The 26,189-nt window shown below is 38.7% G+C and overlaps 1 protein-coding gene across 1 annotated transcript in view; it reads left to right on the top strand.

Moving 5' to 3' along the window:
* The window catches only part of kdm5a (lysine demethylase 5A), a 169,776-nt gene that overhangs the window by 76,290 nt on the left and 67,297 nt on the right, over positions 1-26,189 (top strand). Inside the window, exons 9-14 of the mRNA XM_059977706.1 lie at positions 1,782-1,901; positions 6,840-6,998; positions 18,510-18,691; positions 20,500-20,662; positions 21,879-21,998; positions 23,981-24,175. Of these exons, the coding sequence (XP_059833689.1) occupies positions 1,782-1,901; positions 6,840-6,998; positions 18,510-18,691; positions 20,500-20,662; positions 21,879-21,998; positions 23,981-24,175 (939 nt within the window). The remainder of the gene's footprint in view (positions 1-1,781; positions 1,902-6,839; positions 6,999-18,509; positions 18,692-20,499; positions 20,663-21,878; positions 21,999-23,980; positions 24,176-26,189) is intronic.

Genomic DNA, 26,189 nt, shown 5'->3' with positions numbered 1-26,189 from the left:
TAACTTTTGGGGTTCAAATGTACTTGATATTGGTACAGTCTAGGCACAAGTTTGTAATTGTTATCTCAAGGCTTAGTGACCTTTATAGATTTTGGCTTACATTGTCCTAAAATAAACTTGTGGGAGAGAGTGTGGATTGTCTTAAATGACAAGCATTACATAAAAATCAAAATGCTTGTGCTCCACATACTACCTTTCAGTCTCTCACACTGAATTGAGCCATAGTCTTTATGGATTCTATCACTTGAGCTTTTCCTTTCATCCTTCAGAAAGTTTATCTAATTTATTTGGTAGTGGTACAGTTTTTTTCTTTCAATTCTGGCAGTAGTCCTAGAGTCACAGTCATTTTAACAAATACTACTTCAATTTTGATCTCTATTGGAAGCATGCCATGTGGCAAAGAGCTGTGCTGGTTTGCATTTTGGAGATCATTTTTCATGCAGTTAATAAGTTCTTATTTCCTTCTCCACATCCTTAATCTGAAAAACATAAACAGAACAAAATAAACTCCCCCCCCCCATCACTTCATGATCCTATTTCCTCCCAACTTTCTGTTAGTATGGTGATTTGGGCTTGCTCTTCAAGCTTTAATACTGAGTTAGCAGAGCTGGGCATCAGGTGTCACCCAGGTGAAACATGACAATTTGGAATTGTTGTTGGTCAGCGCGTGCTACCAAATAGGTCATTAGGCTCTCAGCCTTTTCACTGTTTGGGGTTCCTGAGAATTACACAGAACCCTTTTGTGGATTGATTGAGATTTTGATGCTTGGCAGCTTTGATTAATCATTTATGAACAGTTTGGTCTCTTGTTTAATGATAAATATGAAGGGAAGTTGTCCAGATTGAAATATGACACAAAAGGACAAGCAATCCTTTGTATAAATCTTTTAGTATTGTTAGCTCGTAGATTGAGTTTGCTGGTGTTGATTAAGGTTATAGATAACTAATATTTTGAAATAGATATTAAATATTAAGTGATCATGATTTATCTTGATGTGCTTTTTTTGCTCATGTACAATGATTCTTTGCATTATTTTTGAAATGAGTTGCATACAAACTATTTCAAGGTAATTATCTTTATATTGATCAGGCAGACAAATAATAACACTCAATTAAACACGAGCAGTGAGTGTCCCATCAGTGGGTAATGGTACCTAGCAAATCATTTGGTTTCCATGTTGGTTGTGTACAGTTGACTATCTTTTGCTTGATGTTAACCTTGGAATTATAATGTTATGTAAAAATTACCTTTGCCACACAAGGGTGCAGAGCACAATACTTTGGTTTTTTTGCTGCACATTGTTGACTAAACCTTGTTTAGTTGACAGGCTGCGTTTACTTCTTCTGATTATCCTGGATCTTTTTAAGCAATCATTCCTCATAGTTAACTCTTCTGAGAATAGGTTGTTTCTGAGACTCTTCTCTTGTTCTTAATGCTTATGTGTCTTATTCAAACATAAGTTTCAACATATAGATCACAATAAAAATGTCAAAAATGTGCTTATCTTTAGAAGTAAGGTTAATGTCATTAGATTATCTCATCTAAGATCCCAGGACATTAGATGTACTCTATGATCCCAAGATATTGTCTTGAGTTTGGATCTCTGCTGCTCGTCATCGTATGGTCAGATGTGATGGAGCTTTATAAAGAATTGTCTTCAGATGTATATTTGGATGTAGGGGGCAAATGTATCTGAAGTGAATATAAGCTGTCTTTTGATGTTTTACTGGATTTCTGTTCTCCACCGCCTTCCCCCCACCTCTCTTCTCTGCAATCACAGGCATGCAGTAAGCCACCAGAGGCATTTGGCTTTGAGCAGGCAGTCAGGGAGTACACTCTCCAGAGCTTTGGTGAGATGGCAGATAACTTCAAGTCAGATTACTTCAACATGCCAGTACATGTAAGTATGTTTGCTAATGCTTAGCTGCTTCTGGTGTGGAATCAGTTCAATCAGATCAGGATTGTTTTGTGTGTTATAAACAAATTCAAAATCTTCCCACAGCACGTTGCTGTTAAGCTTAGTAGAATAAGATAATTATGATTTATTAATACTTAACTAAGTGCAATCTGGCATATAGATTAGAAATAAAAATTTTAATGCTGATATATAGACCAAGTCTCTATTATGGACAAATGAACTATTTCCTCCTTATTCTCCTGTTGAGCATAGGCTGTGTTAGTACTTCCAGGCCAATACCTCTGTGCTTGAGCGACAAATTTAGGAAAGGAACCTCTGAATTAATTAAAGTCATAGAGCACTACACCACAGAATTAGGATCTTCAGCTGATCTGGTCTGTGCTGACCTATTTTTCTGCCTAGTCCCATCTACCTGTACCCAGACTATAGCCCTCCATATGCCTCTCATCCATTCTAATCTTATCTTAAATTTTATTAAAACCACATCCAGCACCTCTGCTAGCAGCTCATTCTGCACTTGCCCCATCCTCTGGGTAAAAAAGCTCCCCCTTGGGTTCCCCTTAAATATTTCACCTTTCACTTTAAACTTACGACATCTTGGTCTAGTCTCACCCAACCTAAGAGGGAGGGGGAAAAGCCTGCAAATATATACCCTATCTTTGCGCCTCATAATTTTGTGTAACTCCGGAGATTTCCTCTCATTGTCCAACACTCGCCTAAGCTATTCAACCTTTAGCTATAACTCAGGTTCTCAAGTCTTGCCAACATCCTTGTGAATTTTCTCCACGCTTTCAATTTTAGTTATTTGTATTGTATATAATTAATTAATTCTTCCCCTCAATTCCCAAATCTACAAAATTACGTGTGGAAACCGTATGATCCTGAAGCCTTGGGTTTAAAAGCACTACTAACACGGACACAGTTAAAGATGCTGAAAAATAATTGAAATTATTAGTAAAAGTGATTTTTAAATCAGAGCAAAAGCTCTTCAGATTTCTTTGTCTTTTGCAAAGCTTCACTCTTTGCACCACTTTGTATGTCTCTGTGCTGCCAGTAGGAGCACCTTCATAGAAACAAATTGTGTCAGGATTGATGGTGCAGAAAGTAAATGCATGTTAGTATGTGCTGCAACTATTGAGAAATGGAAGGATTGACAACACCAGGTAGAAAATGGCTCAAAGTGCAAGTTCTCCAATATAATAGCACGTTGAGCAGTATCTGTGGAGAGTTGGTGTTTAATCATTTCTGATCTAAGGTCATGCCTCTGAAATATGAACTGTTTTGCTCTCTACAGCATCTGTGAATCTGCTGAATATTTCAAGCAGTTTCTGTTCTAACCCTGTTTCCAGTAATTGTAGTGTTACTCTCTCAGATTTTCCTGAATTCTGATCTGCATTGCAGAAATGATGACATTTCCTACAGGGGGATTGGAAGGAGGTAGGCATGAGGTTGGTTTAGAAGTTGCAGTAATGTTTTAATTAAACCAGTAAGTGTTAACTGAATGTGTCTAAAGTGGCCTTATTTTTTTTTCAGTCATGTGCTCAAGCTATGTGTGTTGTGGATGGCAATAACTGTGTTTTTGTGGAGACTTTATGATTCTTGTATTTGCTAGTTAAACCTAGTTTAATTATGAATTAATTATATGCAATACAAACCTTGTTAAAACTAGTTTTGAGCTGTATAATTCAAATATGTAGTAAAGATGGATTTTATCATAGAAATAGAAAATAGGGAAATAAGCAATCAATAGTTTGATTTAATGACCCTTTAGTACAAAAAGCCAACAATAATATATGATCGTGTGATCCATGATGGGATATTTTATAAATGCTTTCTGATTAATTTTCATTGGAGAAGAATGTCAGCTTATCAAATAAAATATTCTATGGGACGTTTAATTATCTGAACAAGCTTGTAGATTAATATTTCAAAATTTTGCTTGAAATATTCCTCCGGGTGGTAAAATTTGTTGCAGTCCTTGCTGAGATTTTGTCATACTGTGTCCATCACACAGTGTCACTTCTAGGCTTCTTTGTAGCTGTGTTTATCACTCTCTTTTTGTAAATTCTCTCCTCATCGTTCCTCTGTGCCCTCAGTACATATTGTGCCCATCTGTCTTTTTCCCCCTTGTGAACACTGTTTAGTCACTCTGCCTTACCTGTGTGCCTCCGAAACTTCAACCCATCATAAGTACAAACATGGCCTTTACCTTCGATATTCTCAAGCATGCTGTACCTCCCATTGTTCCCCCCCATTATATCAATCATTGTTTGCCTATGGCCACATGTAGTAATTGAGATCTTTCTATTTCAATCCACCATGGGATTGGAGGGGTATGGAGGACTATGGTCCAGGTGCAGGAACGAGGCAGAATAATATGACTTTGATACCCTGAAGTCTTTGTCGTGGCAACAGAGGCTGAGTAGATGATTACATTTATTCCCCCCAAGGATGCTGCACTTTATAACTTCAAGCTTTCTGCCTTATGGAGATTTCGCATTCTCTGTGTGAGCACCTGGGTTTTTTCTCTGAGTGCATCCCAAGGACATGCTGGTTGGTATTTTAATTGGCTATTCTAAATTGTCCCTAACATTCAGGCAGAGATGGAGAGTCAAGGTGAAGTTGAAGGGTGTGTGTGAGAGACTAGGTTATAACGAAACAAGTGGAGAACTGGGACTGATGTGATTACTCTGGAAACCAATAGAGATTCAAAGCAAGTTGCCAGTTGGTTCAATGTTAAGAACAAATACAAAAATGTTTGTGCTCATTTAGGTTTGGAGCCATGTGTTGTGCTGTTCTAATTCTTCAGCTATGGTGTTGGGGTTGGAAAGAGAAATTGTGAAGGATGGGAGAGTTCTGCCATTCAGTATCTGTAGTAACTGCAGAAATATCATTGTATGGTGTTTCTGAGGAGAAATCATGGAAAAATTCTGGTCTGTATCTTTGAAATGGAACTCTCAGTTCAAAGTAATTGCTTTGTCATTTGGATCTATAAATTTCTAATCGCACTGGTGGGTGGAATATTTGTTTTTGGCACTTTGCAACTGTATTTCAGAGGAGATCTTTAACCTTGTTCATCTATTTGTAAACTTCCTAGGTTAAGTTTATAAAACTTGGTCTCTAAGTTGGTGGTGGTGAGGGTGCGGGGTTGGTAAAGATAACGTGTATGGCAAGACAAAAAGAAACTGTACATGTTCAGACTTTTCACTAACATTGTTTGGAGAGAGTTAATATAAATCTTTTTCCTTGGTCAGAAAAGGGTTGAGTCTTGGCCAGTGGAGAAGTGCTTTGATATGATTGTAATAATTCAAATTCAATTTCAGTTATAGTTAAGTTCACATTTAGTCTGGCAGAGTTCAAAATAGGCCAAGATAAGGGGGGAAGAGATGTAAAAGGGACCTGGGAGGTAACTTCTTTACACAGATGGAGTGAATATCTGGAATGAACTGCCAGAGGATGTAGTTGATATAGTTGCAACATGTAAGAGGCATTCGTATGGGTATTTGGAGGGAGGAGGCTTGAAGGATTATGGGCCAAATGCAGACAACTGAATTTAGAAGGATGAGGGGGTATTTTAGAATGTTTAAAAGTGTAGACAGAGTAGAAACGGAAAGGATGGGAGAGTTTAGGACAAGAGAGCACAGCCTCAGGATAGAGGGCGTCTATTTAAAACAGGGATGTGGAGAATTTCTTTAGCCAGAGAGTGGTGAATTTGTGGAATTTGTTACTACAGGCAGCTCTGGAGGCCTGGTCTTTGGTTGTATTTAAGTCTGAAATTGATGGTTCTTGATTGAACATAGCATCAAAGGTTATGGGGAGAAATCCGGGGAATGGGGCTGAGGAGGGGGAAGAAAAGGATCAGCTGTGATTGAATGGCAGAGTAGACTCAATTAGCCTAATGGCCTAATTCTGCTCCTATGTCTTATGGTCTATTGTCTAAGGAGGATACTTTGGTCAGCATGGACTGATTGAACCAAAAGACCTGTTTCTGTGCTGTATTACTCTGTGCAAAGTACAGGATATTTTAGAGGTTTTGTGTAGGGATTTGAGTCTATTAAATCATCATTGCTGTCAAATCACTTGGACTAATGAAGTCTAAGAGCATTTTCAAACAAATTCTGCTGTCAAACACAAATCCATGAGTAGATTCTCTGTAATTTAAATTGGCTTACTGTTTGGTATCCATGTGAGTGGAACCCAGGCTATTATTTTTGAACATCCCTACTTGATTTACATGGCTAGATGTATGAATACCTGGTAATGAAGAGTGTGATTTATCAGTCTGATCGTTCTTCACCTCACCACCAAGAAGCTGTGCTTCACTAATATCTATCACGTGCACCTTTACCTACTTGATGTCAAACACCCTCAGAGGCATATGTGCATCCTGTCCGTCTCTGCTGACTGTCCCTCCCAGCAATCCATCTCAGCATACACCTCCTTTGCTTGATCTTCACAACAGCCTCTCTCGTGTGTGTTGTACCTAGTCCTCTTAACTCCCTGATAGGTTCATACCCTCCCTGTGTAGTCTGAGTCGGTCAGTCACTCCTAGATTCCCCTCCCATCTACACTGAGACCATGCACCTCATCACCTTTGAGCATAGATGTCTTCCTGCAGCCACCAGGTAGGCTTTTCCTTTCCTTCCCAGTTCTCCTCTGCATTTTGTACTTGCAAACCCTGAAACACATTACTCTTACTAATGTCATTATTCAGTCCTTTCCCTACCCACAATGTTTTGTTAGTTGTCGGCTCTGTTATTTCTCTCACTCATCTTTTCACCTCTCTTTGTCACCTTGCACTTCGTTTGCTCTTGCTTCTGACCCACCGCCAGCTCACTCTGATCCATGCACCAGCTTGCTCTGACCCTGTTGTGCTCCTTCACTCTGGCCTTATGCTTGCCTTTCTCCCTTCTTATGCAGATGGTCCCAACAGAGCTAGTGGAGAAGGAATTCTGGCGACTTGTCAGTAGCATTGAGGAGGATGTTATTGTGGAGTATGGTGCCGACATCACATCAAAGGAATTTGGCAGTGGATTCCCAGTTAAGGAGACCAAAAGGAGGCTGCTTCCTGAAGAGGAGGTGAGACTTTATTATTCTTCCACTTTCTCCATTTGCGTCACATTAATAAATGTCAACCCGAAAGAAGAAAAGCACCTCCAGAACGAGATTGAATTATGCTGATTTCTTCAGTGCTGTGTTGGAGAAACAATTCAACCTGGAGTACCTTCCAGTAGTTACTGTCTCCAAATTGCACCTCACCAATCGTGAAATGTTCTGAGCATTTGCCATTTGTCGCAGAAGCACATGTGGTATAATTCTGTTTGCATACATTGTCAACATAAATCGAAGCTCCTGTCTCCATTATGTAACTGCTAACTTTTAGTGCATTATACACAAGGATACCCAAATTCCTTTGAACATTAGCATCTTGTGGGGATCTGTCACCATTTAAAAAATACTTCGCCTTTTTTTTGTTTTGTTATGTTTGATTACAGTAATATTCCATTAATCCTGTCCTTCCCCAGTAACTGAGGCTGTTTAAATCTCCCTGAAGCCTTTCTGTCTTTCTCAAACTCACATTGCTTTCTAGCTTCATACTGTATCTTCAGCAGACTTGGAGATATTGTTCAGGTCATCTAAACCATTGATGCAGAATGTTAGCAATTGGTGTCCCAGGATTGATCTATGCAGCACTTTGTTGCTCTTTGCCTTCCAACCCAAGAAAATAATTTTTCTATTTTTCTCTATATCCCTGTATATTGCCAACAGTTATGTGCCTTTGTGTTTAATAATCTGTGCAACGTCGTATCAGAGATCTCCTGAATGTCAAAATAGGAATGCTATCTTACTCTCCTAGTTAAAATCTCAGAAAACATGTAAATAGATTTGTCAGACTGAGGGGAAATTTAATTTCCATTTCATTTTTATACTATCAAGTCTTTTGTTCCCATTCCCTACATCAGAAATTTGGAAGTTGACAAACTTCCATTCACTCTGTTGTCGCATACTTCAAAGCTGTAAAGTGCAGATTATCAGGTCCAGTGGATTCATTGCAAGTTCAGTACCATTAATTTCTCTACAAAATTTTTTCTGTCATTTCTCTATTCCCAATATTTCTCCTGTATACCTGTAAGGGATCCATATCAACTTTTGCTAGTTCTGTTCTTTTCACAAGTCTATGTAAGCTCTTATAATTTGCTGCCTTGATATTGTATTCTAGTGTTTATATCCTTATCAATTCCTTGGAGGTTCTTTGCTGAATTCAGAATTTTTTCCATACTTATTGGCGTACTGTTTTGGCAATGTAAGAGTTTCTTCCTTCGTTTAGATACTATCCTAATTCCTGTAAGTCATAGCTGGACTATTTTTCCTTTTGAATTTCCCGTTACAATATAAGGTTTAATATTTCTCGTAAACCATATTACAACTCCAGAATGGTATATTGTCATGCTGTAGAGAATTCTGAAGAATACTAGCCAGTGTTCATCTTTTTGTATCACAAAATCAGACATTTATAACACAGGGTGTTGTTCAGTGAACCCTAATGGTTGGACAACTACCAAGCCCATCTTCCAGCAGTTGATCTATAAACCTATATGTTATGGCCCTTCAGGTACAGCACTGTGGCAGAGGAGTATAGGGTGGGGGGTAGCATGGGTGTAGACACACCCAGCCCTGAGATGCCAGGCAATGTTGTTTGATTCCAAGCAATTGGTTTATTGATCTTTACAGATTGTTTCTCTAGTGCTTCCCACTGTCTCCACTCTGCCTTCCCTTTTCACAACCATGATTTCCCTTTCCCTGCCCCCTTCCCACTCTCAGTCCACAATGGAGCCATTTCAGAATCAAGTTTATAATCCCTCACATATGTCATGAATTTTTTTTGTGGCAGCAATACAGTGCAATGCATTAAAATTACAGTACTGTACAAACGTCTTAGCTATGTATATACATGTCAGACTTTTGCATAGTACTGTGTATACTCCAGTATTTTTAAAATATGCCGCTAAGGCTGTGAGTTCAAGAGCCCCCTGACCTTTCCATCTTTTTTCTAATGCATCTATGAAATGTTCCCCTGAATTTTGACCTATTCTAAGGGAAATAAAAGTCTCCTATTTAGTCCATTTGTGGGCTTCATAATTTTATGCACCTCCATTGTCTCCTTTCTCTGTTCCAAAGAAAGCATTCCCATTATTTCTAACTTGCTGTCATTGCTAAAGCTGCAGACTCTAGATATCTGAAGCAGAAAATATTGGAATCTCTTGAACAGCAAGATATTGAAAGCTATAAGCCAATTGCTGGTTAGTAGGATGAATATTGATGGATACTCAATGGTCAGTAAGGAAATATATGCTGAGGAGCCTGTAGAGCTGGGTGACTAAGATTTTATGATTCTCAACAGGTCAGGCAGCATCTGTGAAGAGAGGGGAGAAAGAAAAGAGATCAATGACTTATCAGAATGAGGAAAAGTTTGAAAGCTAGTGTAACTTAATTTGCAGAACAGGAGGAGGAATGGAGAGAATAAAGGAATTGTCTGTGGATGGGGAGTCCGGGGGAAGGAGATTATATTGACAAACAAGAGAAAATCTGCAGATGCTGGCCAAAAGTGTTGTGTTGTGTTAGTAAGTTTGCAGGTGACACAAAAATATGTGAGGGTTACTGACAGTGAAGGTAGTTATCAGGATTTACAGTGGGATCTTGATCATCTGGATAAGTGGGCTGAGGAATGACAGATGGGCTTTAATTCAAATAAGTGGGAGGTATTTCATTTTTGGATGACAGCTGAGTGTATAATTTTCACAGTGAATGATGGGTCCTAAAAGAGTATTGCAGGATGGAGTGCTTGGAGTACTTTTCCTTGAAAATGGTGGTGTAGTGTGGTGAAGAGCATCTTTAGCATGCTGGCCTTCAGTCAGGTTATGAGTATTGAAGTTGGGAGATTATGTTGCAGTTGTACAAAACATTGGTAAGGCCACATTTGGAATATTGTGTTGAGTTTTTGGTCACCCTGCTTTCATAAAGGTGCTCTTAAACTGGAAGGAGTGTCGAGGAGATTTAAGAGGAAGTTGCTGGGATTCTAGGGACTGAGTTGTGGAGAGAGGTTGAGCAGGTTTGGACTTTATTGATTGGCGTGTTGGAGAGTGAGGGGTGATCTGAAAAGGTGCATCAATTTATGAGAGGTGTAGAAAGGAAAAATGTGCAGACTTTTTCCCAGGGTTGGTGAATCTGGAGCTAGAGGGCATAGGTTTAATGTGAAAGGGGAGAGATTTAATAGGAACTTTGGACAACTTTTTCACCAAAGGAAGTGGACAGTGTACAGAATGAGCTGCCAGAGCAAGTGATCAAGGTAGGCATATTAACAATATTTAAAAAGCCTTTGGACAAGTATGTGGATAGGAAAGGTTGAAAGGGATATGGACCAAACACAGGAAAATGAGACTAGTTCAAATGGGAATATTGGTTGTCATGAACCAGTTGGGCCAAAGGGCCCAGTTTGGTGCTGTGTGACTAATGATAACTGACCTGTCTTGGAGGAAATGTAAATTGAGGAAAATGGATGATAAGAGGAGTGGAAAGAAATGATGCTGGAATTTGCAAAAACAACAGGATCTGCTGTAAATCTGAAATACTCGCAGGCTGGGCAGCATCTATGGAAAATAAACTTTTTGATTTAACATAAATGTCGATGACCTTGCGTCAGGCACTGTCTTTCTCTGACAGCTACTGTTTTCCAATCCTGCCTGCCCTCTATAAATCTCAGCAGGTCTGGCAGCTTTTATGGTGAGAGAAACAGATTGATTATCTATTGTCAGAACTAAAAGATTAAATCTTTTTCTATGTATTAGACGCTGCCTGTCTTACTATCTCCAACATTTCTATTTTTATTTCAGGTTTCCATTATTTGCAGTTTCTTGCTACTTGATCCTCTTCAATTCTACTACATTCACCCTTCAGTTCAGTAACCAGAAATAAATGCTGTTTTTATCTAACTAGCATTGTGTACTATTCCAGAACAGTGCCTCTGCTCTTTGTTAGAGTAGAGAGGTTTGTTCTGAAGCCATATGTAATGCTAGTCAGACAACAATTTAAGGTGATATTAATGATCATTGCCATTGATCAGAAGGAAAATATCTGCTTGCCTTTTTAACCACCTTATTCACCTTTCTGGGGGAAAAATCTGCTGATGTATATATGGCTCTTCCGGCAGGTAATGGATACGTTTCATTTTTACAGACTGCCATAAGTTAGTTTTGCCCATGAGGTAGAAGATGTGGAATAATCAAAGGGTCAAGTCCTGACCCCTTTGAGCTCCATGATCACAACTATTCAGTCACACACACATGCATAGCCATTACTATTAGCTTCCTGCCATTAGTTTAGTTTTGAAGCCAATTTGCCACTTCCTTGGATCCCATTGGATCACTTTTTTGACCAGACAGCCACATAGTGTGTCAAAAGTCTTTAGTCCATTTTTAATTGATTTTGTCAGTCTTCCTAATCAAACAATTCAATCATTAGGCATGATCTTTGATTTACAAAAGTCAATCCTTGACTATCCCTGATTAGCAAGTGCCTATATGAATTATACTGTTCCTTGCAAAAAATTTCCTGTGATGAAAATTAAATTAGCTCTTCCATAAGTTTTGCTGTATTCTCGCAACCTGTTTTGAAGGACGGTGTAATGTTTGCAGCCCTCCACTCCTTTCACTACATTCCTGTATTCAGAGAGGATTAAAAAATGTCAGGCAGAGCCTCTTTGGTTTCCTCCCTTGCTGCTTTTAATGGTCTGGGTTTGGATATTCATTAGCTTTCAAAGTACTATGGAATATTAAACTTGCTAATATGTTTGTTTTCCAGTGGGCTGTAACTTAGCCAGTCCCATCCTTTTCCTTCTTGAGAACAGGTAACTTGAACGTCTCCCAGTTCTCTGAGATTGACTTACTTTCAGGCGACTGTTTCCACTTCAATTCGGCCAAATCCAGAGTCCCTTTCCCTTTTAGCACACACTATGAAGTTTTTCCTGAATACAATTGAATATTTCTGTGCCCTCGATGCTTTTCACTAACTGTTGCCTATTAACAACAATTGAAATAATGCAAAATGCTCTTGTATTTTTGCACTTAATAGAACTTTGCAAACAAATGTGCTTTTTCTGTCTCCCAGCAGCATAATTGCAGATTTTGTTGTTCAGTCAACCGTGTGGCCTGATGAAATAACATTCCTTTTCACACCAGTGTTTGTTTCTTGTCATCCCCCTCCATTTTAATTCCTTTATTTGTCTTGTCTGAAAACATTATAAACAGTATATTGAGCTTGCCCTTCTTTAAGCCATGTTTTAGAAACAGCTGAAATATTATATCTACAATTGTCTCAGCTCAACTGTTGTACTTAGTAAACTGCTTGCATACCATTAAGTATACCAAGACCATTTTGTCGTTTACCAGCTTTTGATAACTAGTGAGTTTCGAAGAGCAAACAGTATTCTATATCCATTTCTATTTTCCTCCTGTTGGAGTTCTTTATTCAGCTTTTCATCCCCAGTAGAGCTGATTTTTAACCTTTAACCTTTGAGCTGCAAACCATTTGGCTTGTATTGGTCTGTTTTCCTTCGTAATAAGTTAGCATTTCTTTCTTTAGCTTGCTAAAATCTTGTGGAGGAAGCCATACATGAATTAAACTCTGCTGTATTAAAAATTTGAGTCCTAGATAACTAGTTCTAGCTGGCCACACAAATAACCATATAACCATCACTCCATGAAGTTTGTTTGTCATTATCAATATCAATGATGCAGGTGGAAAGAAGGATGAGGTCCTACAGGCAGAGCTAAAGAGATTGAAAGCAGAGCCTCTATGATGATAATTTCCAGATTACTGCCTTCCATGTACCACTAAGTATGAAAGTAGAAAGCTAGTGCAAATTAACATAGTCAAATGGATCCCAGATCCTTCCAGAGGGAAGGTTTCAGACACCTGGGACTGATTCTGGGAAAAGTGGGACCTGCAAAAATCTGAACAGGTTAGACTTTAGATCAAGAGAGTGCTGGAAAAGGACCTAGATCCTACTTGATTCGTGCTAACCATCAAATACCCTTCTGTATTCATCCCATTTTTAAGCACTTGTCCTGTAGCTTTCTGTGTTGTGGCAATTCCAAGTGTTCTTCTAGATATTTCTTAAACGTGAGTGTGTGCCTACATCAGCTTATGTTCAAGATCCTAACCACCATCCTCAGATCTGCTCTAGGCCACTTAACCCTTGTTGACTCTTGTTTTAGATATATGCTATAGGGAAAAGTTTCTTGCTATCCATCCTAATGATGCTCCTCACAACTTTGAATATCTCAATCATCTTCAGCCTCTTCCACAAATCATTCTCTATTCATCATTGAATCACTGAGGCAGTGCACCATCCTGCTGAAATTCCTCCTTGGTGCAATCACAGCCTTCTAAAATCAACTGACAAAACTATGGAATTGACCTAAATAGTCTATTTTTGGCTGGTACAATTACAATATTATATGCTGGTGGTTTATATTCTCCTATATTGCTCAGTGCTATTACTGAATTAGCGTTAAACTTCAATTTTTAAAAATTTAGATACAAGTCTAAATGAAGAATCTATGGCCCCATACTGAAGTAGCAGACATTGTTATTTAAATATAATTGAAAACCAATTAGAGTAAATGGAAGGGCTTTTGACTCATTTTTAAGTGACCTATAAGGGTATGATTATTAAACTTAAAGCACTTGATACCAAAGTATCTGCATGGATCTTTATTGTGATCTCTTTCCAAGTAGGCGATCAGCATCAAGAGAATTTGTTCTAGAATATTTAAGCAGGATATAAAGGATAGCTGAGTAAGTTAATAGTTAACATTCATAGTCATTTACTTCATCTTGTCTCCAAGATGTAGCCACAGAGTGTCACATCTGACAGGCTGCCTCGTTGCTGACTCTCATTGGTGCATGCAGGAGATCATGTGCCCAGTGTTTGCATACTCTGATGATGGTTTGAAAGGTGTCCCCATTTGTTCAAAAATAAATTTTCCAATTAGTTATAGCTTTACTCCTTTTAACAAAAATCAATTCACAAGGTACAAGAAAAGTGAATATATGACATTATACTTTCAGGTCTTACACATGATATTAGTTTAATAATGAGTCCACACTCTCAGTGGCGAGCATGGTTTAATCAAGGCTATCTTAACTTTCTCAAACTATAAGACGTTGCAAATTTATGGGCAAGTATTTTACTCCTGTCCCATAGTTTTCAAGATGTTAGAGAAAATCTCTATATATACATTACCAAGAAATTTCTTCGAACAAATTTGAAATTAGACTTCTTGCTGTTGTTGTGTTAGGTGGTCAGTTTAGCCATAACTTTGGAACAACTTGTTTTCTATTGTTGGCAGGAATTGTTCTGATTTCCTTCTAAATATAAAGGAATTGAAATTTGTAACTGTATTTGTATCTTCATCAATTTTTTTAAAAAAATTGCCCAGTAACTCTGCATATTAAAATTCAATAAGTAAAAAAAGTACAGTTAGCCACAGCTCTATGCTAGTCATTTTTACTTTGCATTTCAATTTAAGTAAATATAGTTGCAAGAAAAAGTTTGTGAACCCTTTGCAATTACCTGGTTTTCTGCATTAGTTACTCATAAAATGTGGTCTGATCTTCATCTGAGCCACAATAATAGAGCAACACAATCTGCCTAGCTGAATAACACACAGACAATTGTGCAGGTGGCCCCCATTTTTCGAACGTTTGCTTTACAACAGCTCGCTGTTGCAAAAGACCTACATTAGTCCCTGTTTCTGCTAACCAAAGAGGATTTTTGCTTTTACGACAAAAAGATGCCCGTTTTATATGTGTGTTTACCCCGAGAAAGACTACCGTGACTGTGAAGCCTTGTGCGGGCAGTTGCGTGCACATGCGTGTATGTGTGTGCCGATTTTTTTCCCCCAAATTGATTTTGGCTCGCTGTCTTTCGGATTTTCATAAGTGAAACTACACCGTATATACAATATTTCTACTTTATATAGGCTGTATATTTATCATATCATTCCTGCTTTTACTATATGTTAGTGTTATTTTAGGTTTTATGTGTTATTTGGTATGATTTGGTAGGTTAGTTTTTGGGTCTGGCAACGCTCAAAAATTTTTCCCATATAAATTAATGGTAATTGCTTCTTTACTTTATGACATTTTGGCTTACAAACGGTTTCATAGGAACGCTCTACCTTCGGATAGCGGGGGAAACCTGTACTTTTCAATTCTTTCCTGAACATATTGTTCAATTATTCACATTCCAGGCTGAAAAAAGCATATAATCCCATGTATTTAATAACTGGTAGAACCTCCTTTAGCAGCAATAATCTCCACCAAACTTTTCCTGTAGCTGCTGATCAGACTTGCACAGTGGTTAGGAGGAATTTTAGACCAATGCTCCATACAAAACTGTTTCAGTTCATCAGTATTTTTGGGATGTCTTGTATGAACAGCCTCTTCAGGGAATGCCACAGGTTCTCAGTTGGACTAAGGGCTGGATTCTGACTTGGCCATTCCAAAACACAAATTTTCTTCTTTTAAAACCATTCTGTTGATTTACTCTTGTCTTTACTCTTGTAAACTGTCTTGATAGAATTTTGAATTTAATGTTCCCTCAACAATTGCAAGCTGTCCAGGCCCTGAGGTAGCAAACCATGATGTTTCTTCCACTATGCTTCACGGTTGGGATGAGGTGTTGGTGTGCAGTTCCCTCTTTGCTCCAAACATTTCTGTCAAAAAATTCAACTTTTGTCTTGTCTGCCCACAAAACATTGTCCCAGAAGCATTGAGGAACATCCAGGCGGTCTTGCAAACTTGAGACATCCGGCAGTGTTTGTTTTGGAGAGCAGTGGTTTCCTCTGTGGTGTCTTTCCATGAACACAGTTCTTGTTTAGTGTTTTCTACGGGTCTGCTGTCACCCTTGAGTTCTTTTTCACCTCCTGAAGCATTGTATGTTGTGCACTTCGTGTGATCTTTGTGGAACACCCGCTCCTAGCAAGAGTAGCAACAGTTCTGAATTTCCTCCATTTGTAGACAATGTCTCTCATTGTGGACCAACGAACACTCAGGTCTTTAGAAATGCACTTGTAGCCTTTTCTAGCTTTATGTATCTACAATTCCTCTAAGGTCCTCTGAAAGCTGTTTTGATCAAGGATTAGTGCACATAAACAATTTTCTTAAGAAGAACAAGCTCTGTCAGTAACTTGATTTTCTGTCTTTTTATAGGGCAGGGCTCCTCTCCAACCCACCCCTGCAACCTCATCTCATTGATTGGAACACCCGCCTCCAAATAGCTTTTGTCGCAGCCATTACCCCAGAGGTTCACATACTTTTTTGAACCTAGTCTATGATTGATTAAGTGGTGTACTCGGTATTGACAAGAAGTACAATTGTTTGTATTATTAGTTAGCCAGATTGTGTTTGTCCATTATTGTGACTTGGATGAAGATCAGACCACATTTTATGAATAATTAATACTGAAAACCAGGTAATTACAAAGGGTTCATAACTACTACTTGCAACTGTATATACAAAATCAACTATGAATTTAAGCTTTAACTTTAAAGATAGACTTACCGCTTCTACTTCCCTTCCACCACGAATCACAGACTGCACTAGAGATCCTGTTTCAGATCCTGAGTCCATCCTGAAGTTTTGGGATGCAGTATATTCCAGTTAATAGGGGCAACTCTTACAGAACAACAAATTGATAAAATAGCTGGAATCCCCTTTGTTTATTTGGGTCACCATGCTGCTTAATTTAGGTAGGAGACTGTTGCCGAACAGTTTCTTAACTGGTGACAGTCATGTGCAGTTGTATGGCTGTTACCCACTACACCATGGTGAGAGTGAACAGTTTTTAAGTAGCATCAGCTGTGGGTTTTTTAAAAAAAGTAGTGAAGTGATTTTTGTTACTGGTGGGAAGTAAGCACCAGGACGATTGAACTGTGGTTTCCAGCATTCAGGCTTGGAGATGCCACAAATGGCCGGGAATGAAAATGAAATGATTTCACAACTTCAAGTTAGGAGCTATGAAGAATTTAAAGGTATCAACAGTCATCTTGAATCATGAAAATGAAGATTTGGAGGATGTGGTTGTCTATAGCATATGAAGGTTATTTGTACTAGGCATTTGCGCTGATTTTGTTCACTCCATACACAGGATGAATTCCTCTATTAGGAAATAATATGTTTTATAGGATTGTAGTGTTATTGGTAGTGTTCGAATTTGTTCTGTATTACATTTAAGTACATAGTTTGTTGCTCAGTTTGTCACTTTACCTTTTTAACTATTTCCATAAAACTTTGGCTAATTGGGACAGCTGCTTTATTGGGCCAAAATGTACTGGTTGCGATGTGTCCGAATTAACCGATATCCTTTGTATATGGAAGCATATGATAAAATAGGCCCAAGTCAATATGGTTTCTTTAAGAAAAGATCTTGCTTGATGAAGGAAATAACAGACAGGATAGGCAAGGAGAGTCAGTGGATGTTGTTTACTTGGATTTTCAGAAGACCTTTGACAAGATGCTGCAAACGAGGCTGCTTAACAAGATACGAGCCCATGTTAGTTCAGGAAAGGTACTAACTTGGGCAGAAGGTTGATTGGTAGATGGCAAAGAGTGAGAATAAATGGGACCTTTTCTGGTTAGCTGCTGATAAGTGGTATTGGCATCTGTATTGGGACCACTTCTTTCCACATTGCATGTTGAATCTGCAGGGTGGAATTGATGGCTTTGTGGCCAAGTTTGTGAATGATACAAGGAGAAGTGGAGGTGCAGGTGATATTAAGGAAAAGGTCTGTAGAAAGACATAAACAGGTTGGGAAAATGGGCAAAGAAATGACAGATAGAATACAGCATAGGGAAGTATATAGTCATGAGCTCTGGTAGGAAGAATAAAGATGCAGACCACTAACTCCCAATGATAGCACAGTGAGAAACTGGTGCAAATGGCAGGTACCTAGCTGTATTGTTGATGATATTGGCTTTGTCCCTCCACCCCTCATGACCTATGACAGGTCTGCTGGCACTTCACAGCTGTAAGTGCTGATGGGTGGTTTGGATTCAAACATTTTATTTTCAGTTCTTTGCTGCTTCACAGACAAGGATTACAGTTTTATTTGCTTAGTTGGTTTAAGATGTCGCTGGGATGACTACTGCAGCATTCCATGTATATTAAAATCCTGAAAAGAGGCTTGCTTGGGTAATGGAGAGTAACCGGGATAAATGATTTTAGCTTGTGTTCCTACGTCAATGCTTTCTGCTTTTTTTCCTGCTATGTTCATGTTATCACTTGATATTGATAAAATATCTTTGCAGATTGTATTTAAATACAACCACATGGCAGCTGGAAAAGGATTAACAATTTTTACTTTTTGTCCCCCACTTATTCACTCTTTTTCTGCCCGCCACTATAACCAATATACCTTCCACCCTCCACCTTCTCTTCCTATTCCTTCCCTCTGACCTCTCCACATTCTCTCTGCACCTACCTCTTCACCATCTAACTCTTTGGTTTTATAATGCTTGCTATCGAAGGAATATGCTAATTCTGGTTGGAACTTGAACAACATGCCGGTCTTGGAGCAGTCCGTATTGACGCACATCAACGCTGACATCTCTGGAATGAAGGTCCCTTGGCTCTACGTGGGGATGTGCTTCTCTTCATTCTGCTGGCATATCGAAGACCACTGGAGCTACTCTATTAACTTTCTGCACTGGTTTGTAAATATTTTGGACTTGGCCTATTGGATTGTATGATCATTTTTCTTCAAATCAGTCCATAATTTTATAAGTTTAAGTGCAGGCATTTAAAAACATAACATTGGATATTATACCAGCCAGAGTTAGCATCCCAAAGGTATTTGTTATTGTCATGTTCTGATAGCCATTTGAGTGATGCATTCATTGTACACAAATTAACTTGTGTGCAATTTTGCTGTAATCATACTAAATAATCATACTAAGTAAGATCCTTCAGCTGTAGTTGTTCATGCCTATCTGTTAGTTTTTGATTCCCAAACTTGGAGAAAAGTTTGTGTGCATTAGCCCATAGTTTCAGACTAAAGGATTGCCAATTTAAGTCGCAGATAATGTGGAATTTCGTTATGAAGGTAATGCCTGTCTGGAATTCTCTATTTCACAGAGTTGTGGAGCTCTTCACTAAAAATATTCAACACTTATTTTAGAACTGGAGTGGAGTCAAATGTTAAGTGTGTGGCTTGGGAAGTGGAGATAAGGCCATCATCTTATTCTGCGAGAGAGAGGCCATATGTTGGTATTGGTTTATTACTGTCACATGTACTGAGATACAGTGAAAAGCTTGTCTTGCATACTGTTCATGCAGATTAAATCATTACACAATGCATTGAACTAGAATATGGTGCAACATATACTGTGTATTTTGTTTTTGGCATTTTTGTTTCCTGATATCTTTTTAAAATCAGGCTTTTAGCAAACCGGTTAATCACTGCTATACAGGCTTGCTTGTGTGGCAAACCAGTGTGCAGTACTAATGTAGGATACGATACTTTACAGAGTAGCAGTGGTGCTGATAAGGGAAACTCCAGTGGCTTGTATTATTGTGACCATATCAATCCAAGTGGCGAGAATTCCAGCATCCTTGTACTTGAACCAAATTAGTAGTGTAAATCTCTTGCCTAATAATTACATGGAGCAATATATTTTGGAAAAATATGTGCCTGCTTCAACTATGTAGATGTAACCTTTTCCAACATGAAGAGGTGCATTTCCACTAGGCATTCTATCCAAGAATAGGTCTAAGGAACAATTGAGTTCATGGATTGAGTAACTGACAGTCATTAGCCTATGAGAGCCATGATACGTGGGAGCTTGGATTGGATCAGGGATAGATAAATTATTACCTGAAAGATGGGATGAATTCACAAAGAGCTAGAATCATAACAGTTTAATTATGATGTCTCAAGAATTAGCATCAGATGTTCATGCATTTTGATACCTATCAAAGAAATTCCTGTTTCTATTTTCTTGTGTGTTGCATTGTAATTTTAACACAGAATGATTGTGGTAGGATTGTATGGCATGAGAAAGGTGCCTCAATCAGCTGTTTGAAAGAGTGGTGCCGTTTCTTTCACTCTTACTGTCTGATTATTGCCATGCAAGTTCCTCCCTCCCAAGTATTTATCTAATTTCCTCTTCAAGGTATTCTGAGTTGCATTCCAGATCTCTGATCATGGCACAAAGAATATTCTTATCGTACCTCTGATCTTTCAGCTCTGAACTTAAATCTGTGTCCTCTCATTTCTGATCCCATTATCTCCCAGTCCTATGGTGGAAACAGTGAAGTTTAGAAACTTGTTATGTGGCATGTTACATTATCTGTTTGATGCAATTACCCTGCTTTTTCATTGAACCATGTGCTGTTTTTTTTTGAAGCATTGTGCTTTTGTAGAGGTGTTTGTGGCTATTGCTAAAACTGCAAGTTGAGATAGTTAAGATCTTTTTATGATTTGATGCTGAAAGAATGTACGTTTTGTGACTTTCGCAGGGGTGAACCAAAGACATGGTATGGGGTACCTGGATATGCTGCTGAACAACTTGAGCTTGTCATGAGGAAGCTGGCTCCAGAGCTCTTCCATTCTCAGCCAGATTTACTGCATCAGCTAGTGACCATTATGAATCCTAATATTTTGATGGAGCACGGTGTTCCAGTATGTTCTTCCTCATCTCTTTCCAATTCACTCAGCTGCTGAAATTGAGTTATTGCTGCAAGAAATTAAAAGTTGTTCTGCATTTCTTGTTAAGCTCTGCAGCATGGAAAAGCTGCTGTCAATAGCAAGTAACCACCTTGTTAATTTTATTCTTTAAAACTAAATAGCTTATAGTAATAATTCTTCAAATATTTGTAAATGAAAACAGAAAATGACCTGTTACATGTAGCTTATAGCTTAATTTATAAATGCATGATGCTGTATAATTTTTTATCATTGTAATTTCCCCCCCCCCCCCCCCACAGTATTTTGTGACTTTACAGAGCCTTGTTGAGCATTTAACCAGTGTGAACATAGACTGTGCAACTTGGGTGCATAGTAATCTTATCCATTTCTGTCTTGTCTGTTCCTGCCTTGATTATCCAAATGTAGGTGCAGACTGCTTAGATAGAGCCATTGGAGAGTTCTTAGAAATTCTTCCTTATCATTTTTGTAACCAAGTTATGTAGAGTTGATGGTCTCAGTTACATAAATACATAAGAAATAAGAACAGGAGAAAGACTTCTGGTCTTTTGACCCTCCTGGTTTCCCTCTATTCCCTTAATTTTCAAGAATTTCCTGTGAAAACTCAAAGGCCAAAGCTCCAGAACCCTTTGTGGTAGAGAATTTCAAAGGTTCATCCCTTGCTATAATAAGAAAATTCTCCTTGCATCAGTTCTAAATGCCCTACTCCTCTGTCTGAGACTGTAACCTGGTTTGCTCAGCTAGGGAAAGCATCTTCTCTGCAGACCCTGTTGAGCCCAATCAGAATATCATAGGTCATAGTGAGATAGTTTTCTTTCTTTTCTTTAAGAATACAAGCTATCCTCTTTAAAAGCAGATCAGTATTTCCTAAACTGGTCTGGTGAATCTTTGTTGTCTCTCTCTTTCTCTCTTCTCGCCCCCGCCTCCCCCTCCTCCCAAGGTAAGTATATCTATATTTGGAAAGGAACCAAAGCGGTTAACACAAAAGTGCAAACTTATCAAGGTTCTGCATAATTGCATTAAGACATCTTTGTTCCTATTCGCAAATCCTCTCATTATAAAGGTCAGCATACCATTTCATTTTCTAATCACTTGTTGCATTGATATTCACTTTGTTGATCTCTAGTTGACAGAAATAGACCAAAGTTTTGATTACATCTTCAATTTTTTTTTGTTGTTTCCTCATTCTCAGGTGTTCCGAACAAATCAATGTGCTGGTGAGTTTGTGGTTACTTTCCCAAGAGCTTATCACAGTGGATTCAACCAGGGATACAACTTTGCAGAAGCAGTGAATTTCTGTACTGCAGACTGGGTATGCCTTGCCACTAAAAACTTCCAGTGAATCAGAAATTGAGATATTTGTGTGATATTTTCCACATTTTGTAGTAGTGGAAATAAAGATGTGGTGGAGTAGAATTTTCCAAGATGCCATAGTTCTGTGAAATTCACAGTTGCAGGATGTAGAACCCAATGATGTGTGATTTTGGAGGATAACCTGCAGATTTTTCTAAGGCATCTGCTGTTATTGTTTCTAGTTGTGGTTATGATTGCAAAGGTAGTGTCCAAGTGGTTTAGGTGGAGTACTTTGTAGATGCAGCGCACACCAGCATAGTGAAAGGAGTGGACGGTTTTATTTGGATGGCAGTAAAGCAGACTTCTTGCTCCTGATTATTATCTTGAACATTGTTGGAGCCATTTTCATCCAGATGACAGAAAATGTGTTGGAGAATGAAATAATGAATGATTCATTACAGGATTTCTAGTTTTGGACCTGCTATTATTAGGTGGTTGGCAAGGGACTGACATGATACATTGTGAAATTGGTCAGCTCCATTGCAAGTAGTTTTGATGTCTGTGTACGTAGCTCTGTATTGCAGGGCCTTTTCATTTGGTGAATCCACTATTCCCATGCGCTGTTTTACATTCCTCATTGAACCAGGTCACCAGGCAGCAGAAATGAGTGAATTGCCAGGCCCATTGATGCCTGATGGAGTAACTGAGGATATTGGATTACAGGCATTCTTTCTCCACAGATGAATTCCCAAATGGACCAGAAATCAGGTTGAGCTCCCACTAGCAGCCAGCACATTATGATATGTAGTTCGGTGTACCTAAGTTCAGTCTGATGTCCAGTGTTGCAACAGCAAATTCCATGTTGCTGTAATTGTTTTTATTGCTGCAATAGAACTTCCACGCGCATTCTTCTGCAACATTCCCAGTCATTAACCTTCAAAGGCTGCTTTCTGAGCCTGTGAATGGTGAAGCTAGGTGCTAGTACAGCAGTGCCTTTCAGGTGAATGGGAGACAATGAGTTCTTGAGGGAAGGTTAAGTGGTTACTTTTATACATTTAAATTAGTTTGTGTATTAGATTGATTTTCTGTTAATGTATGTTTTACAGTATTAAAAGTGAAAAAATGTTTGTTGTTTTTATCTTTGAACTTACCAAAGTATTACTCAGTGCTTTTAAATGTCAAAGATACTGAAAGATTTGGCAGCCCTTGAGTCCGAGGGAGTGGAAAGTCTCCAGTTGTCAAAGTACTTTAGCCAGTCTTGTGGTGGAGTGCCGAGAACAGGGCTTCCAGTGGAATACTGCTCAGGACACCAGGCTGGAGAAGGATCGGGTTGGGCAGCAGAACGTCTATGTGTTTGGATTAGATTGTGGAAGGAATTCACTGAGGGGTCACTTCATCTGCAGCATCCAGCTTAATTACATGCTTTAATCTGCTGGTTCACTTTACAATATCATCAAAACACACACCATCCACTCTTACCATAATAACTCAGAGCATAATGTAGTTTGCCATATAACTGCACAATACCAACCCCAATCCCAGTTCATCTGACCCTAAACAAACATGAGTATAACAATATACTCTAACACTTCATTGTCCAAAGAGCACCTGCCCTTTAACTCTTGACCCATTCCTGTCACGGCCTTGGATAATGGAAATCTCCAGCTGAATCATGCTGAAAGTGAGGTGCATCAGTAAAGGAATGGAAGAGGCGCTGCGCACTTTACCTGAAGGATGTAGTATACATTTCTAGAATCAGTGAATTTGTTCCATTATCCCTAATTATAATTATAAATGGTCTGTGGTCCAATGACATTTCTGAATTGTGTTTTGGAACTGGGCATCTTCTGAGAAGGTTGCTTTGCTGTATTGTAAGGGATGCAATCTTATGCCTGTAAATGGTGCTGCCTTTGAAGTCATAAATAGTAGAACCTGGAGCACATTATTGATTGGTGGACTGTCACTTCCTGGAATTTATTCCTCAGTTTAATTGATTTTTAGCTCCCCATGGGTCGGCAATGTGTCAGCCATTATCGGCGCCTGCACCGTTACTGCGTGTTTTCACATGAAGAGTTGATCTGCAAGATGGCAGCTGATCCGGAGGGTTTGGATGTTGAGCTGGCTGCTGCTGTCTACAAAGAGATGCTGACCATGATTGAGGAAGAGAGGCAATTGAGGAAGACTGTCTTCCAAATGGTATGCATGCATTTGTAGAATAAAGCTTGAGTGGTGGCCTGTTTGGCAATTGTGTTTGTACTGGCTCTTTGAAAATGGTGTCTAATTAGTTTTACTTTACTCCAATTGCTACCTTCATCTTTCCCCATAACGTTAGAGGTTTTTCCCCTGAATTATTTACTTGTATTCCTTTGTATTCATTTCAATCATGGTAATCCAAGCATTCCACTTTTTGCTCACGTCAAATCTTTGTCTTCTGGTCGTGATGTAGATGGAAACAACTTATCCAAATCAAAGCCATCAAATTCCTTAATAAATCTCTACTTAGCTGCTTTTGCTCAGAGGAAGGCCTTTCTAAATATCCCCCTGTCCCCACACACAGGACCATTTCCTTGATATCATTAACATTTTTGTCAAAAGCCTTGACATCCTGTTTACATTGTACATAATACACCATTTCGAGCCATAATCGTTGGTTTATAAAACATTGACTTCCCTTGTCTGGCTTTGAATTCTGTTCATATCCCCTCATTTCCTTTGAATAATTGTTACATTGGTTCACAAATATATTGTTGCAAGAAAAGGTTTGTGACCCCTTTGCAATTACCTGGTTGTCTACATTAAATTACTCATAAAGTGTTGTCTGATCTTCAAAGTCAAAATAATAGACAAACACAATCTGCCTAAACCAATAATACACAAACAATTGTATTTTTCATGTCTTTATTGAACAAATTGTTTAATCATTCACAGTCCAGGCTGGAAAAAGTGTGTGAACCCTTGTACTAAATAACTGGTAGAATCTCCTTAAGCAGCAAAAACCTGCACCAAATGTTTTCTGTAGCTGCTGATCAAAGCTGCACAACAGCGAGGAGGAATTTTAGACCATTTCTCCATACAGAACTGATGAACTGAAACAATATTTCTGGGATACTTTTCTGCTTTTTAAACCAATGTGTTGATTTACTCATGTGTTTCGAATCATTGTATCATCATTGCATCATCCAGCTTCTATTCAGCTCAGGTGACAGACCACGAAAGTGACAGTCTGCTGTAAAATGTCTTGATACAATTTTGAATTCATTGTTCCCTCAACCTTTACAAGCTTTGTAAGCCCCGAGGCAGCAAAGTAGCCCTGATCATGATGCTCCTTCCACCATGCTTCAGTTAGTTTGTGGTGTTGGTGTGGTGTCCCTTTCCCTCCAAATGTAATGATGTGGATTTCTGCCAAAAAGTTCAACTTTTGTCTTATCTATCCACATAACATTGTCCCAGAAACATTGTAGAACATCCAGGTGATCTTTTGAAAACAGGAGACATGTATTTTCTTTTTGGCTGGCAGTGGTTTCCTCTGGTGTAGTTCCATGAATACAATTCTTGTTCAGTGTTTTTCTTATAGTGGACACATGAACAGAAACTTCAGCAAGTTTGAGAGATTTCTGCAGATCTGCTGTTGCCCTTGTTTTTTCCAGCTCCTTCAGCATTGCATGTTGTGCTCTTGGTGTGATCTTTGCTGACACCCACTCCTAGGGAGAGTAGCAACAGTATTGAATTTCCTTCATTTGTAGACAGTTTCTGTTGCTGTGGACTGATGAACACTCGGGTCTTTAGAAATGCTCTTGTAGCTTTCTCAAGTTTGATGAATCTCTACGTTTTTTCTTTTAAGGTCCTCTGAAAGTTGTTTTGATCAAGGCATGGAGCACATAAACAGATCGATCTTGAGAAAAGCAGGCTCTGTCAGTAACCTGATTTTGTGTGTCTTTTTATAGGGCAGGGCACCTCCACAACCCACCCCTCCAATCTCATCTTATTGATTGGAACACCTGACTCCAAATAACTCTTGTAGAAGGCATTACCCCAGAAGTTCCAATACTACTTTGAACCTAGACTGTTCAAAGCCCAGTAATGGTGTACTCATTAATGACAAGAATTAAAAGTCGTTTGTGTGTGATTAGTTTAGGCAGATTGTGTTTGTCTTATTGTGACTTGGATGAAGATCAGACCACGTTTTATGAGTAATTAATGCAGAAAACTA

Source organism: Hypanus sabinus, chromosome 8 (assembly GCF_030144855.1).
Source record: "Hypanus sabinus isolate sHypSab1 chromosome 8, sHypSab1.hap1, whole genome shotgun sequence".
Taxonomy (NCBI): Eukaryota; Metazoa; Chordata; class Chondrichthyes; order Myliobatiformes; family Dasyatidae; genus Hypanus; species Hypanus sabinus.
This window is presented reverse-complemented; position numbering and strand designations above follow the sequence as displayed.